Source organism: Malaya genurostris, chromosome 2 (genome assembly GCF_030247185.1).
Source record: "Malaya genurostris strain Urasoe2022 chromosome 2, Malgen_1.1, whole genome shotgun sequence".
NCBI lineage: Eukaryota > Metazoa > Arthropoda > Insecta > Diptera > Culicidae > Malaya > Malaya genurostris.
In genome coordinates, this window is record NC_080571.1 from 39,999,378 (window position 1) to 40,015,947 (window position 16,570).

At 38.0% G+C, this 16,570-nt stretch overlaps 2 protein-coding genes across 7 annotated transcripts in view; one reads left to right on the plus strand and one right to left on the minus strand.

The window, feature by feature from the left end:
- Positions 1-9,034, plus strand: part of LOC131427190 (nucleolar protein 6) — a 26,036-nt gene extending 17,002 nt beyond the window's left edge. The window contains exons 4-6 of the mRNA XM_058590165.1: positions 1-623; positions 682-972; positions 8,870-9,034. Of these exons, the coding sequence (XP_058446148.1) occupies positions 1-623; positions 682-972; positions 8,870-8,992 (1,037 nt within the window). The 3' untranslated portion in view covers positions 8,993-9,034. The remainder of the gene's footprint in view (positions 624-681; positions 973-8,869) is intronic.
- The window catches only part of LOC131427191 (myogenesis-regulating glycosidase-like), a 25,881-nt gene continuing 18,293 nt past the window's right edge, over positions 8,983-16,570 (minus strand). For 5 of the 6 annotated variants that reach the window (XM_058590170.1, XM_058590169.1, XM_058590167.1 and 2 more), the window contains exons 3-6: positions 10,683-11,556; positions 9,645-10,209; positions 9,430-9,586; positions 8,983-9,363 (exon numbers count right to left, since the gene is read on the minus strand). In XM_058590170.1, coding sequence (XP_058446153.1) covers positions 9,164-9,363; positions 9,430-9,586; positions 9,645-10,209; positions 10,683-11,556 — 1,796 coding nt within the window. In that variant the 3' untranslated portion in view covers positions 8,983-9,163. Of the gene's footprint in view, positions 9,364-9,429; positions 9,587-9,644; positions 10,210-10,682; positions 11,557-11,717; positions 11,870-16,570 lie in introns of those variants that run through there. The other variant, XM_058590171.1, reaches the window with a different exon arrangement.

The window sequence follows — 16,570 nt, forward strand, 5'->3', positions numbered from 1 at the left end:
AAAAATATCTTTTCCGTTTCCGCATTATTCATCAACGGGAAATCACCCTTCTGCGGGAGTACCTGTCGGATAATCGAATAACGAAACTGTATCACGACACAGATCAAAGCATACAACTTGAAATGCAGGCAACGATCCTACCGAAGCTAACCAGCATTCTGCACGGTTTGCATCAGCAGCACTTCTCGTTTGGATCCGTTGCTGCCATGGCCAAACGGTGGCTCTATGCTCAGCTGATCGATCCGTTCCTGTGGCCCGATGAATGTACCGAACTACTCGTGGCTTCGATGTATACGAAGCAAAGTCCGACACTGCAACCGCAGGCGGGTTTCATGCGATTTTTGGAATACCTGGCCAATACCGACTGGAGCAAGGAGTTAGTCGTACTGAATTTCAATGAGGAAATTCCGGAGGAAAAAGTTGAGGAACTGGAAAAACAGTTTGTCGACTGTAGGAGCAGTTTTCCGCCGTTGGCCATTGTGACATCGTGTGATGCGGACAGGTTTGGTTTGTTCAGTAGAAGAGCACCCAGCCAGGAGGTGCTCAACAGAGTTGTATTGCTGGCAAAGCATGCAGTTTCGTTGATTGAGCATAACCTCAGCGTCGTTCGAAACCGAGTGCATGTAAGTAACACCATTAGAAATAAGAAGAAAGTTACTTTCAAGCAATAGGCTGTTTCAGGTATTTTACAAACCATCCTTCGATGGATACGATTTGATCATTCATTTGGATGCTAGCATTGTCCCGGCCATAGGTATAACAAATATAGACAATTTTTCGCACGGCAAGAAAGAATATCTGGTGGTGGAAGAACCCAAGGATCCGGCTGCTGGCTTCAATCCAGTGCAATTCTACTTGACCGAGCTGCGGGAGGCATATCGAAAGTATGCGGTTTTCTTTTACGACCATTGTGGAGGAGATCGGATCGCAGTTCTGTGGAGACCAGACGCACTGGAAGAGAAACCGTTCACGGTAAGTTGATATCACTTTGATGATTTAGTGAGAAGAGACAGAATATGGTAAACAACATTCAAGGTTTGTACCAAAAGCACATATTTCATTTCGTTTTCTTCACGTTTCATCTTCGGCTCATCAATGTTTAAAGCAGTTCAAATTGAATTCCCATACAGAAAAAACCCTCGATATTCGATTCGTCAAACTCATATCTTATTTACAGCAAATAACCGACTATTATTAGCGATCACAGGTTCGCTTGGAACAGGCCTCCGTGTCCGACTGGTGCTTGAGTCGTCGTCACTTCGGTTTCATTGTTCTCGTAATGAAATAAAATTATAAGTAAATAAATAATGAGTCCGCGCCGCCACGGGTTTTTCATCTTAGTTGAAGGATTGCTGATCTGCATGAAGGGTTTAATTTGATCGGTTGTTTTTTATCTTTCTAAAATTTTCAGTACAGTTACCTGCTTCTTTACGATACACCTGCTCTTACGATACCAAGCTTCGATTTTGTTAGTTGTGCGAGGTATTCCAGAGAGAATATTCTCATAAATCGACAATAATTTGGGAAGAAACAGGGGTGTGGAATATTTCAACAAAAAAGACGAGGCCGTACAAGAAGATGCATCTCTTCGACATATTTGAAAAGCTGCTTCAATCCATTTGGAAGCTGAATGTTCCAAATTTTTACAAAAATGTGTCATTTTTAGCTCCGAATTCAGTTGCTAAATTCAGGTACGGAATCCAGGTCAAGAATTCAGTTCATTAATTTAAAATTCTGGCACTGAACAAATTTCCAAGTTTAATTCTAAAACTGAATACTGAACTTGAATTCCGAATCTGACTTGAAGCACTGAATCCAGTTCCAAAATCTTGCTCCAGAATCCAAGTTCCTGAATTCAATTCTAGCATACCTAATCTGAATAAGGGTAATGAACTCAGAAACTGGAATCAGGAGTTCAATTCAGGTTTTGAAGTAAGTTTACAAAATTCTGGTTTGTTTATTTATCTATTTATTGTAAAATCGGCAGACACAATGTGGTCCTAATGGTTATTTCTAATACTATGTAAGAATTTGGTTCTTGTTTAATGCCGTGAAAGATTGAAGTCGAACTCAGATGACACTCGATTGAATGACCGTTGTAAGCCGATAATCGCTATCATTAAAGCATGCGACAGCTCCCGTCTGACTTGCAGTGTGTTCTAGACCAATTAGCAATCCGCGACTTCCATAGCTCGGTAGTTGATGAGGATTAAAGCTTGCTTCATTTAGAATTGGAACAAACTTTTGCTCATATTGTGGTGCTCCTGGTGGACGGATTTGGAAGTTTTTGGCGCTCACGTGTCAGGAATCTTATCAGCTTCACGTATGATTTTTAACATTCCGCAAATAGATTGTACTTTGTAAACAATCAACATGGAAACCGAAAGAAGGGAAAAAATTGTGCACAGTTATTTGGAAAATCTATTGTGGTCTGCATTTAGGCTAGCTAAACAGCTGAAATTTCCCAGAAATACCGTATGGCGCGTTATCAAACGGTATAAGAAAACATTGACGACGATTCGGAAGCTTCAAGTCAATCGTCGGAGTGGAACTGTCGACCAGAAACTGCGTGGTAAGATTTTGAAAACGATTAAGAGGAATCCTAATCTGTCGGACCGTGATTTGGCCAGAAAATTCGGAAATCAAATCGTATTGATCTAGAAAACAGCTGATCCGGACCATAAAACAGAATAGTGTGGTCAAAATTCGTACCCGGAAACTATACGACCAGTTGCTGACCAAGTTCGACGGGTGTCTTCTGATGGACGATGAAACCTATGTCAAGGCTGACTTCGGGCAAATCCCAAGTCAAAAATTTTACTTGGCAACGGCTAGGGGGGGTGTTCCAGCCAAATTTAAATTTGTTTTTGCCGATAAATTTGCAAGAAAATTTATGATTTGGCAGGGCATTTGCATCTGTGGCAAAAAAAAAACGATAGTTTTCGTTTAAAATAAGACAATGACATCGAAACTATACCAAAAAGAGTGTCTCCAAAAACGAATTTTGCCGTTCATTCGATCCCGCGACCATCCCGTAATGTTTTGGCTAGATTTGGCAAGCTGTCATTACAGCAAAGTCGTTCAAGAATGGTATGCAGAGAAAGGGGTCCAGTTTGTTTCGAAAAACCTTAACCCACCCAACTGCCCCCAGTTCCGCCCTATTGAGAAATGCTGGGTAATCATGAAGAGGAGACTCAAGGCAAAGGAAAAGGTTGTCAAAGATATCAATCAGATGACGACCTGGTGGAATAAGATAGCTAAAACGATGCACGAAGAAGGTGTGCGCCGCTTAATGAGCCGTGTTACAGGAATTCCTTCGAAACCGTGACGAATAATTTTAATCCGTATTTTTTCTTAAAAGTATGAAGAAAACGCTACATTTGTATAAAAAAAGATCTTGAATTCAATAATAAATAACTGAAATACAGGCAATTGTCTTTGTTCCAATTCTATCTGAGGCAAACTTTAGTTCAAGGTAAACGGCGAAAAGCGAATCGAACGAATCTACGTTGAATCGACTCGATTCTGTTAACGCGATTAAGGTAGTGAGGGTTCCAAACAGCTGAACAATATTCCAGAGTAGAGCGAACGAGTTAATAGTATAGGGATTTCAAGCAGTAAACATCCGTAAAATGTTTAGCCATTCTCATCACGAATCCAAGGCAGCGAGAAACTTTAGCCAGAATTTCAAAGGCACTTTTTTTCTCGTAAACGTAATGATCGAGCATTTGTCTGGATTAACGGTCGGATGATTCAATTTGCACCAATCCGAAAAGATTACCATTTGTCGTTGGTTCAGATCTTTGTTCCAAAATTAAGATTTAGGATTCATATCATGAATTTTGTTTCGGAATTCTGAATTTTTGTTCCAGAATGAGAACTCTGGTTATGAATTCTGAACTCAAATTGAGACACTAAATTTAGTTTAAAATCTAGTCATGGAACCAATTCCAAAAATCTAGAATCTAGAATTAGGATTCAGTTTCGGAGTCTAACTTTTAACTTTTGAATCCGTATTCTCTGGGTGTAGCCGGGTATGCATATAAAAACTGCTTGAAAGGGGGTTTATATTGGAGATGATTTTACCAAAATTTTAACCCAAAAACTGTCACATTTGTGGAGTTAGGGTGGTTCTTCCGATTTTCATTTTATTTAAAATTTTCAGAAACCTTTGGCAAGAAAATTGAAAAAATCAGGAATATTTTAGAAATTATGGGAAACCTTTCTGATTTATTTCAGAATTTTTCAAAATGTATTTCATGTGAAAAAAAAATGTTCAAAATTTTCGATATTTTTTTATCGAACTCCAGATTTTACATCAAAAATAAATCATTTATGAATACATTACGCTGTGTTTTTTTCAGATTTTTTAAAATTGTGGACGGGTATAATTTCAGACTTCAAAATTATCGTCTATAATTCTCCATCAAATTATCATCCGATGGAGACGCATGGTATTTAGTTCCGAATTCGTTTTCATCTACAACTTGAGTTCAGGCTTTGGGTATCGAAGTAATTCATAATGATAAAAAAATTTCATTCTAAATGTTATTTTCACACGTCCGCACACCTGACACGATTTACTTAGCAGTAATGTAGGGAATACACTAGTGAATATGTGTGCCAGCGGACGGGAAGGAAGAGTGAGGAAACATGAATTAGATCTAATGAATGTGATGTGATGTGATGTGAAGTGAAGCCACCATCAGTTCAAGGACTTGCCAGTGGATGCGGGTAGACTTACAGTAGCCCCGATATGACTCATCCATTCACCTTCTTACTATAGCTGTTACCGAAAAGCGAACAAAAAGGGTTGGGCGGATACGTAAGTAGAGTCACTTACTCGTATTCCGCGGGAATAAAAGATGCTCTTCCAACCATAATATCCAGTGCATGGATGAAGCATATCGCTATACATGCTTGAACCCACCTGATGGTTTGTTTGAGAAGGGCGCGTCAGACTCATTTCAAACCTTCAGATGGAAACAAGTTTCCTTCAAGTGACTTGGGCTGGCTATCCACAATCCCTCGTCCAGTCATCAATTCGTCCGATGCCCTGATGCTCCCTCCCCTTTACGCCCCCGTGCAAAATGTTTTATATTGATAAATACAATGAAACATAGTGTAATGAAATTAATATAACATAAAATGATATAATAGATTACAAAATAATATAATATAACATAATATAATATAATATATTTTAATTTAATATAATATAATACAATGATATAAAATAACAGTTAATGTAGTGTCAGTTATGCTCTTCTATCTTCGCAATACTGCACGAAGTAGAATATTTCTCTTCTAATAATAAAAATAATATCCACATCTATAAAAATAATATATGTTATTATTATTGATGACAAATTGATAATAATAACAATAAATATAATAATGAAAATAATAATAAAAAACAACATAATATAGTACAATGAATTATATAATAAATAATAGAATGAATAAAATGATATGTTGCGATATGCTATGATATTATATTACTTGAATTTATATGTCATTTCTCATCCTCTCATTCTGCCATCAACGCATTCCATCGACCATTTGTCACCACAGACACACGTGTAGGCATGTAACAGGAACCAGTGAGGACCAAGCTCACCTTGTGACGACCTTGATAGTTAGTTAAAAGATTACTTTAAAAATGATAACTTACAAGGAAAACAAATTCATATTTTGCGCAGACGTACGTAGTACTACTCATAATAAACCCTATAATATAATATAATATAATACAACATAATGCAATACAATATAACATAATACAATAGAATACAATATAATATAATATTATATAATATAATAAAATATAATACAATATAATACAATATAATATGATATAATGCAAAGCAGTATAATACCATACAACATAGTATATAATAACATAAAATAGTGTAAGACGATAATATATGAAATAATATGCTATGATACAATATAACAGGTAATGTCGCAGTGTAAGTTACGCTCTTCTAATAATAATAATAATAAATATAATAATATTAATACATGATGTAATAAACAACACAATTATATGTTGTAATATACTATGATAAACACTGCACTTTAGGATGGGCTTCAACCTACAAGCCATTTCGCACCCTCTCATTCTGCTACTAACGCAGAAGGCGATAGCACCCAGTCGACGCCGTTCTATTGACCAAATGTCATCATAGACGCTCGGGGAGGCATGAGATAGGGACTTGTGAGGACTTAGTTATCTCACCATTTGACGACCAGGAAACATGAATTAGATCTAATGAATAGGCAAATATTTAGTTTTTAATGTACTGAACTAATAAGTAGCTAACATTTATTGTATTCAAATCAATGTGAGTACACAGTAGTAAACTTTTTTCACTTATTTTTGCTAGATTTAGTGAAAAGAAAGAACATTAAAAATATAATTCTTTTGTAGAAAACAGTATTCACGAGAAACCTTGACCATATGCGAAAGTAAAAAGAATTCAAAACCAAGCGAAATCCAAAAGAAAAAACTTCAGCTATCAGTTTTAGGGCAAACTGTTCGCCATCGTTCTGTATCACATGGTATGAATAGCCAAGTTACCTGAAATTCACAATAAAAATCAAACGGCTTAAGCCCCTAAAGTACAGTTTTTTATGAGGTGGTGTAGGAAGCCTCATGAAAATCGAAAGGAAAATTAGAACAGTTTCTAACTTCAACATCTTGCGGGGGAATCTGGAGGTTTCTTTTACCCCGACGAGACTTTAAGATACTTTCGACTTGCAACAGGACAGCGAGAATTTTGGATCGAATTTAGGAACTAATAAATTAATGAAGCTACTAATAAAGATTAGTAGTCTTAAGAAATACTATAAAACTAGATAGAAAGCCGAGGCGCCCTCAGCAATTCCCCAAGACCCAAAAAGACCATATCAATTCGCATCATCGATTTTCTAAATAAATAATATGTTCCATTTTCATTGTTTTCTAATAATAGTCAATATTGCTTTTTTGCGACATTCAGCTAACCAGAGACCATTTGGTAGAAACAGGAAATGAAAGTTATAGAATGATAGTACTCAATGCGAATCACCCGAGTCATTGGTATGTCGGAAGGTGATAAAGGTTGATTAATTTCTTGTGGTGACGTATTACTTTTCTTTTATCCTTATCCGCGGTCATAAGTGAATGAATACACGAATTCATCAACCGCCACGATATCGCCAACACGCGTCATTATTTGAGTTGGGAGGTGTTGTATTTCAGAGCCTTTTCTTCTCATATATTTTGTTTCGACGGATTTAGTCAATCCGATCCCAGCTTAATTTATACTAAGCTTTAATTCATGTTTTCCTCACTAGTCCTTTCTTATGAAATACAACCGTCCGCTGGCGAGATGTTCGCTGATGCGTGCAAACCAACTGTTTCCGTACATTATTACTAACTGAATCGAGACAGACGTGCGGGTACGTGTAAATAATATTAGGAATTAAATTCTTCTATCATTATTAATTACGTCAATGCTTAAGGGCTGAGGACAGTACCGTGAAGTGGTAGGTTTTTTGCTATTTTCCCGTTTCAAATTAAATTTTCTTGGAAACGGTGCAGAATATAGAAAAACTCACCTGACAATGTCTTCGAAATTGGCGCGACAAGGCTGCCAAACACACAGGCATTCAATCGTTGTGAAAGTTGAATATTTTTTCATTGTTCATTGAAATCATGTAATGTCCAACCCATACGATAGATTAATGTGATAAAACTTCTCATCAAAACAATCAAATGTATGCTGGCAACCCGGTACAGTTTGCTCATATACGAGAGAGTACAAGAGAAATGCGACGCGCAAATGGAATTGAGCGAGCCACGTGGTCGATTTAAAACTCAACATGTGGCCCTCTGCCCTCAGACATTAAGCCCTGAGCTCAAGAAACGCATGGTATTTAGTTTTAAAGGCAAGTGTTATATAGTTTTAGAACTAAATAGCATGCGTCTGTTAATAATACAACATAATGTACTCATTAATAATTTCTTTTTGATGTAAAATTTAAAAAAATTTTAAAATTTAAAAAATCGAACATATTGAATATTTCTTATATTACATGAAATACATTCTGAAAAAATCTGAGGAAAATCATGAATGTTTCCCATAATACCTTACATATTCCTGATTTTTTAAAAAAAAATTTGCTAAAGAGGTTTTTGAAAAATTTAAATAAAATGAAAATCCACAAATATTACAGTTAAAGGGTTAAAATTTTGGGAAACTCATCACGAATACAAATTCTATCAAACAGGCTATATCAATTTAATGTCTGTTTGGGGTCAGTTTTTATATGCAAACCCAGCTACACCTTTTGCAAAAGACACTATACCTGTAACTCAGATACAATTCATGATTCAAGGTATTTTCTGGATAGGATTTCCTAAAATCAGTACTATGCTTCGAAAATCGCGCTTGTATAGTGTTATTGAAAAATCATTTATTTTTTTCTTTGTATTTTCTTAAAGCAGAAAATTTAATTTTCGATTGAATGTGAAATTTTCATTGTGTCGAATTGGTATTGGAAGTGGGGACCCCTGAAACACAAATCTGTAATCTACCCGTTCGCCCGTTCTACGCAAAATTATCCCTCAGTTAAAACAAAACGCTCGCATTATGTAATGATTTATAATTTTATTTTATCACGAAAACAAGCCGGCACAAAGCCGTTGATGTCAGTAACCCAATGTCGGGAACGGAGGTCGCTTACAAGTAAAACTGTTGCGTCGAATATCAGAATAAGTTTACATATTTTATATGCAGTTATGCAAATGCCAAACAAACAATTTTTACTTTCCGCGTATTTTTTTGCAAATCTTCATCATCGATTTTTTTCCGCTTCGCAGACTACGAACGTGAACGGACGTTATTTTACCGAGGAAAAATCCCTAAAGTTGAACACGGAAGCACTTATACGGGACTTCGAAATTCTTGGTAGGGGATTGATACGCAGCATAGAACGCAAGTAGTCTTCTAATAAAAAAATAAAAACAATATAAATTCCCCTTCAATGGTATGTATGTATTTTTGTTTGAATCATTTCTTCGAAAGACCAGTTTTTTATGCTTACACGCTAAAACAGTATATACAACATCGTACCATTTGTTACCCTAAATAATTGTATAGTTCATCAATGCTTACTATCTCATTTGAAATGACGTCTTTACAAAGTAAGGCAAGGTACTCATCGGAGCGGAATAGTTTTTCAACCATCGGCTTCCCTCGTACACCTGATTGTTGTTACCATCCCGCCAGGTTCCCTTCGGTAAATAGATGTCACGCGTAATGGCAAACTCGATCAAAATCGGTGCAACCAGAATGTCTTCCCCAAGAAGGTACTCTGTGTGTGAAGAAACGTTACAGCACTACGGTTTAGTTCCAGTTCCAGTTTGTTGGGCTCACTTACCATCGCTTATTTTTAAGGCATCTTCGTCCTCCGGATCAAGCCACCAGATAGGTGGATTCACCGGAATACCTTCATCCACCGCCAGTCGCATTCGCTGTAGAATGTAGTCGGAAAAGTCCTCATGTAGTTGAACGAACTGTTTGGTTATTTCCACGGTCTAAGGAGGAATTAGTTCATTAAATCGTAAAAGATCAAATGCAAGGTAGCTTACTCACCTCCAGATCGATATCCCATGGTGTTTTCGAAAACTGCATACTAGGCATAAACGTGTTAGCCTGCATCCACCGGATGAACAACTCCTTCGTCAATATATCATCCCCATACACGTTTCCACCGATCATATCGGGCAGAACAAATGGATAGCCATTCAAGTTCATTTGCAGCAGAGTCGGAATCAGTGACTGCAGTCCGTTGCGGATGCCCCAGTGGGTATCCAAATCAATCATCCGTACAAATACCGGTAGATCCTGTGTCGTCCAGCCGGTACGAACTTCAATCATCGGACCGAATGCGGCACACATTCTAACGTAGTTGGTGGTCATGCTGGACGGCAACAAAGCTGTGGAGCCCTCGACATCCGGATCTTCTGGTGCCCAGCTGGTTTCACCGGCGTCAAACTTGAAACTGTCGATGCCTTGCTCCCGCAGTTCCTGCAGTCGCTGGCGGAACCATTCAACGGCGGACGGGTTGTTGAAGTTGATGTACGATGCTTCATTTTCGCCACTATTCCACCATTTGGTGTTGTACCCGATGGATTGGTTGTGTGATTTTACCAGGAAACTAAGGAAAATAAAGAACCAATTCATGAATTTTAACCATACAAAAATAAAATAATAAATAGGTGCATGTTTTTTGAACGATGCGTCTCTACGCGACGATAACAATTCCCAACAAGAAACAGGTTAAAAAAATCATTTATGAAATAACGAAAACGAAACTTGCGGAAAATAACCCTCAATAGGAGTAATTGAATCTGCATACATTTCTAATTCGACGAACTTTTTCTTGCAATTGAGCTACCCGGGAGATGTCGTGGAACCACATCTCAGAGACAACCCGATAGAACGAAGCGCCGAATATTTACCATACACACTTCTCAGAATCTTCCGGAACATGCACAGAGTACCGGTACGGCATGTACTTCAGTCAATCGGATATCATACAAACCGGGTCGCTCAACAACAATCAGAGCGTCTATCGTTTTTAATCTGTTTCTCGGAATTGACGGGAAAGCTAACGTTACTTCATCATACCCTTTCGACAGCGCTTCCGTGTACCACGGTTGACAGTTTTTGTTGATGAACGGATGAACCCAGAGTGTCACTCGAAAGCCCATTTCTTTCAGCTGTTCCGTGAGCTCCGTGATATTCGAAAAGGTTATCGGATTGAAGATCAACGAACCGTAACAGTTCTCCCAGTAGTCATCGATGTCAAGTTGTGAGTTTTTGAAACCGTACCCATTAATTTCGGAGGCATAATCCAATACCGTCTGTTGGCTGATAGGGCGGCCATACCGCACCCAGGTGGACCAGATCGGGTATCTAACCATACGTTCATCGGGTATACCGACCGGTTTGTTGAGCACTTTGTCAACTGCCTTCAGATGGGCCTCTTTTGCATCCTTTGCCACTCCAATACGATAGTTGAAAACGAAACCATCGTCGTACGTATAGTAGGGTAATTCTTTCTTAGCAGTAAACCTTAACGTGTTTTCGTCCTGATCAATAAATAGCGGAACTTCTTTCTCCACGTAGAAAAACAATCCAGCCGAATTCAGCCAGTAGCGTTCTACAATCGCCGCACTGTTCAACTCTTTCGGTACATAGGCATAGTCTTCAAAGCGGAGCCGTTGCACCGGGTAATACTGTTCTTTCTGTTCCGGACCGCCGTACCATTGGACCTCCCGTTGCAGAATAATTTCATCGGTGTGGATCACATCGGATATGATTTGCCCTTTCTGAAGGGTTCGCGTAATACTGATTAGAGAAAAATCACGTGTATCTTCGACATTTCTGATTTCGATCTGTTGACCGTGGCCCTCCAACCGAAGACCATCGGGGATCGCTTCCACCTCCGAATCATCGGTAAAGTCGTGGTCCAGTGTAATACGTTGTATTGGTGTAACATCTGAAATTAGGAAGTGGAAATAACGGGATCACTAAGTTGTTTTTTAGGTTGAATATTATGGCTAGATATATGAAGACTTTATTCGATAACAAGTTTCTCTTCTGTGTAAACATAAAACCGCCAAGGTAACTCAGTAGGATGATTCCAAACTGAGCACTCACCTTTAAAACTCATCCAACAATTTTCGCTAGCCGGAGCGTGTGTCGAAATCTTCCACTTTGAATTTTCGAATCAGCGATTCACATATTCAGTAGAGTAGAGATGGGCAAAACAGTTCATTTCAAAGAACCGTTCAGTTATGCAGAGTTCTGTTGAAAGAACTAGTTCTCCAGAGCCGTTCGTTCTATTCATAGTTGGTTTGTTTGTTCAAAGACTAAACGAGAACTTACTTTTGTAAGCTTAAGCGAGCAAAAAAAAGGTCCTTCGTAGTAGAACTGTGGTTTCATGATGAAACTTTCTTATTAGTATCGTTCTTGAAAAAACAAAAGAAAAACATCCCACGACTTTGAACTGAAGAACTACCGTTCTCGAAAAAAGAACTATAGCTCGTTCATTCTTTCAAAAGAACTAGTTCTTTTGAACCGTTCGCGAACGAATTGCCCATCTCTAATTCGAAGTGTTAGATCACGGTCGCCATAAACTCCCACAAGCGCACGGTAGCTCTCGGATACGTTTTTCTCTTGATTGAACTTCACTAGCAATGGATGGCACATATGTTCAAAATTTAGTTCGCACGCCGATTCTTTGACGAGCGATAAAAGCAGATTGGAATATAGTTAAAAAAAAAACGTTCTGTTCCAAATTATGTGTGACGTTCTTATTTATTTATTTATTTACTTATTTATTTTCTAGAAATAATTAGTATTTTCTTGTTATCAGTTCTCGTCACAAAAGCAATGGAGTTGTTTTGAACCGGTGTAGGTTTTCTTTTGTCTGATATCTCGCAAGGTCTACCAAAGTGATTCTGTTATTTTCCAGCGCGGACTTGGTTACCTCCGATTCGTATTCCTTAGTAAATTGCACTGTCTGACTTGTTGAACAGCTTTTCAATTTTATTTTTTCGTATCTTTTTAATGTCTAGGTGCATTTTTTCTCCAACAAGGTTTCAATTTCGCCTACTGAAGGTCGAATATTGCTCTTTCTGTAGTCAATAACAATTGTCCTTGATCAAAAATCCAATCTATCTCTTTGTTCTTTTACATATGTATAAAGAATTGTAGTAAATATACTCAATGTAAAGAAACTTTCTAGTAGATCAATTATTATTACTCGCAGTAAAGTCTGCTTAGTAGTTTATGTAGGGCTTTGAAACTTAAAGCATTCATTTTCTACAGTAGGTGAGACCGGGTCAAAAATGGTCACTCGCAATAATTCGAACACTAAATGTCACATCCAATCGGATAAGACCTTTATACGTGGGCCCGAGCATTAGCTACAATTGGCTTATGTTCAGTCGATGATAGCGAAAGTGTCGATTTTTTCGTCAAAAGTAAAACTTTTTTTTAGTTCGAGTATTTTTGCATTGTAGAAAATATTCCCAGGAACAAATCATATCAAGTAATTGTTTTTATCTAACTAAGCTGCTCTGAATCAAATGGTACTAATGGTTTTTATGATAAAATAATTTCTGTTTGTGTGATGACTTCGCAAAATTCAAATAAAGTGATTGGTCGAGAACGATCACTTTTGGTGGGGCGAAAATAACTTATAGACTCAGTCTGAGTCGTAACTTGGTAATTTAATGATTCTCAACATTATTTTCGAGTACGCACCAACTAAATAGTCCAGAAATCTCCATTCTCGGCCATAATCAAGAATCACAAATATGATATTACCGACGACGTGTGTAGAGGTCAACGACGCCACTGTATCGCAGATCTGAAATCACTTCCAACTACCGGTTCCTTTTTCACTTTATTCATTGTAAACGATCATAACCCTTATCGCACACAAATGATAGAGAATCACATATTAGATAGTTGAACACAGGAATTTTTTTATTTCAATTTCTTATTTGTTGGGTCAGGTAAACCTAGTAGGAATACTAAATGTAAGTTGAATTTGTAATCAAACTTTATTAAACTGAATATACTCGCATTACAGCTTTGAAGCTATAGTCATCAAAATCGACTTGTCTAACGAGAATTCCGAAAGATCCCAACAACGTGTGTATATTTCTAAGCGTCTCTGAAGCACATCATGCATCGGTAGCACAAAAGATAAGTGAAGATTCCGAATCATCGAATGATTTGAGCAAATGTTGTGTTTACGGGGACAAATTACTCAATAATCAACGCTACAAAGTTTGCATCACAGATAACAAATATGCATGCTCACATATGAACTGTGTACAATTTGCTCAAGCAGCGTGGAGAACACTTGCAGATGTCACCACGATCGACACGAGGTGCCACCACGAATTTGGGTGGCACTTTCACATGAGCCACAATTTTGGGTGTAATATTCACTTCACGCTAGATTTTTGTTTTGCTGATGGGTAAAATGGAAAGTTTATTTTTGTTTTATCCCGTTCGAATTCTCGTGTGATTTATGATTTATTTTAATTAACGGCCAACTTAAAACCAGGATAGTATCATTAGGTAATGTCGTATTGGGGTCGCAGTGGTCTACTTTGATAGATCCAACCTTCAGCTGGTGATCGGCAGTGGCTGGTGAAATGGATATAGCATGAGAATCTTCCAGATGATGTTGGTAAATATCTTTGTTGGCCGCATCCTTCGGTCCGTGTGGGTCAACGGAAAAAAATTGTCTTTAGCACTTAGGGAAAAAGTATTAAAATTGTTGTAGTTGGAATATTTATGTAACAGGCAAGAGGATTTTGTTATCGTTCCGGAACGTAGTAGAACGTTTTGAAAGATCGCGGCGAATAGTCGAGTAGGTGGCAGGAGTGTTTCCAACGTATAGCAAATTTGAAATTTACACGAGATTTTGAAAAAGTTTGTTCAAGCCTGTATATCTGTTATCTGTGTTTGCATTGAACACTCCCGCAGAGCTCACACAGATTGAGTGGACACAAGCTACAATATGTTCACATGCGTGAATTCGATTCAGATTATAAGAGAAGCATTTTGCTATATTTTAATTTTGGTCTTAATTCAAAAACAATTCCATTTTATTCATTTTGTTGCTGATCATTTTTCATTTGTATCTCACAAAGTCGGTATTTTTAAGATGAGATAAAATTGTTCATGTACGAAACAGTTTTGATATTTGGTAATTTTAATATTTGGTCATTTCTGATCATTTCTTGCGCCATTTTCACTGCATTAAAGCTTGCTTCATTTAGAATTGGAACAAACTTTTGCTCATATTGTGGCGCTCCTGGTGGACGGATTTGGAAGCTCTTGGCGCCCACGTGTCGGGAATTTTGTCAGCTTCACGTATGATTTTTGACATTCCGCAAATCGACTGTACTTTGTAAACAATCAACATGGAAGCCGAAAAAAGGAAAAAAAAAATTGTGCACAGTTATTTGGAAAATCCATTGTGGTCTGCATCTAGGCTAGCTATACAGCTGAAATTGCCCAGAAATACCGTATGGCGCGTTGTCAAACGGTATAAGAAAACATTGACGACGATTCGGAAGCCTCAAGCCGATCGTCGGAGTCGAACTGACGACCGGAAATTGCATGGTAAGATTTTGAAGACGATTAAGAGGAATCCTAATCTGTCGGACCGTGATTTGGTCAGAAAATTCGGTGCTGCCCATAGTACCGTGAGGAGAACTCGACTCCGGGAAGGAATCAAGTCGTATCGAGCTAGCAAACAGTCAAATCGGGCCATGAAACAGAATAGTGTGGTCAAAATTCGTGCTCGGAAATTATATGACCAGGTGCTGACCAAGTTCAACGGGTGTCTTCTGATGGACGATGAAACCTGTGTCAAGGCTGACTTCGGTCAAATCTCAGGTCAAAAATTTTACTTGGCAACGGCTCGGGGGGATGTTCCAGCCAAATTTAAATTTCTTTTTGCCGACAAATTTGCAAGAAAATTTATGATTTGGTCATGCATTTGCAGCTGCGGCAAAAAAACGAAAGTTTTCGTTACAAATAAGACAATGACATCGGAACTATACCAAAAAGAGTGTCTCCAAAAACGAATTTTGCCGTTCATTCGATCCCACGACCATCCTGTAATGTTTTGGCCAGATTTGGTAAGCTGTCATTACAGCAAAGCCGTTTAAGAATGGTATGCAGAGAAAGTGGTCCAGTTTGTTCCGAAAAACCTTAACCCACTCAACTGTCCCCAGTTCCGCCCTATTGAGAAATACTGGGCAATCATGAAGAGGAGACTCAAGGCAAAGGGAAACGTTGTCAAAGACATCAATCAGATGACGACCTGGTGGAATAAGATAGCTAAAACGATGGACGAAGAAGGTGTGCGCCGCCTACTGAGCCGTGTTACAGGAAAAATTCGAAAATTCCTTCAAAACCGTGACGAATAATTTTATCCGTATTTTTTCTTAAAAGTATGAAGAAAGCGCTACATTTGTATAAAAAAGATCTTGAATACAATAATAAATAACTGAAATACAGGCAATTGTCTTTGTTCCAATTCTATTTGAAGCAAGCTTTAGTTTTTGCCCAAGCCCAAAGAGGCTTTTTTCGCCCCGGTCTCTCCTACTGTTTTTCAACCGCTGCACGCATCACTCGAACCAACACCAAAAAAGTTACTTAATCCGAGAAAATCGTTTTCGACCAATCGCGTACCCTATGCTTCTCAGCTCAGGCATTTTACAATGAGTTTCATTTCGCATAGCATAGGTTCCGGGGTTCTTAGACGGTGTTGGTGTTTGGTAGTCTGAACATTTTGAGGATACGAAGATAAGTACCTCATTGAAAACGCTTCAACAAATTCATAGCCTTTAATAAAAATCCGCAAAACTATAAAAATTCGCATAACAAACCGCATGAATTTGGAAATTCACATAAAAAACGCAAAACTAAGGAAACACTTTTGTGTTGCCATATGTCTTCATAATTCATGAAACATC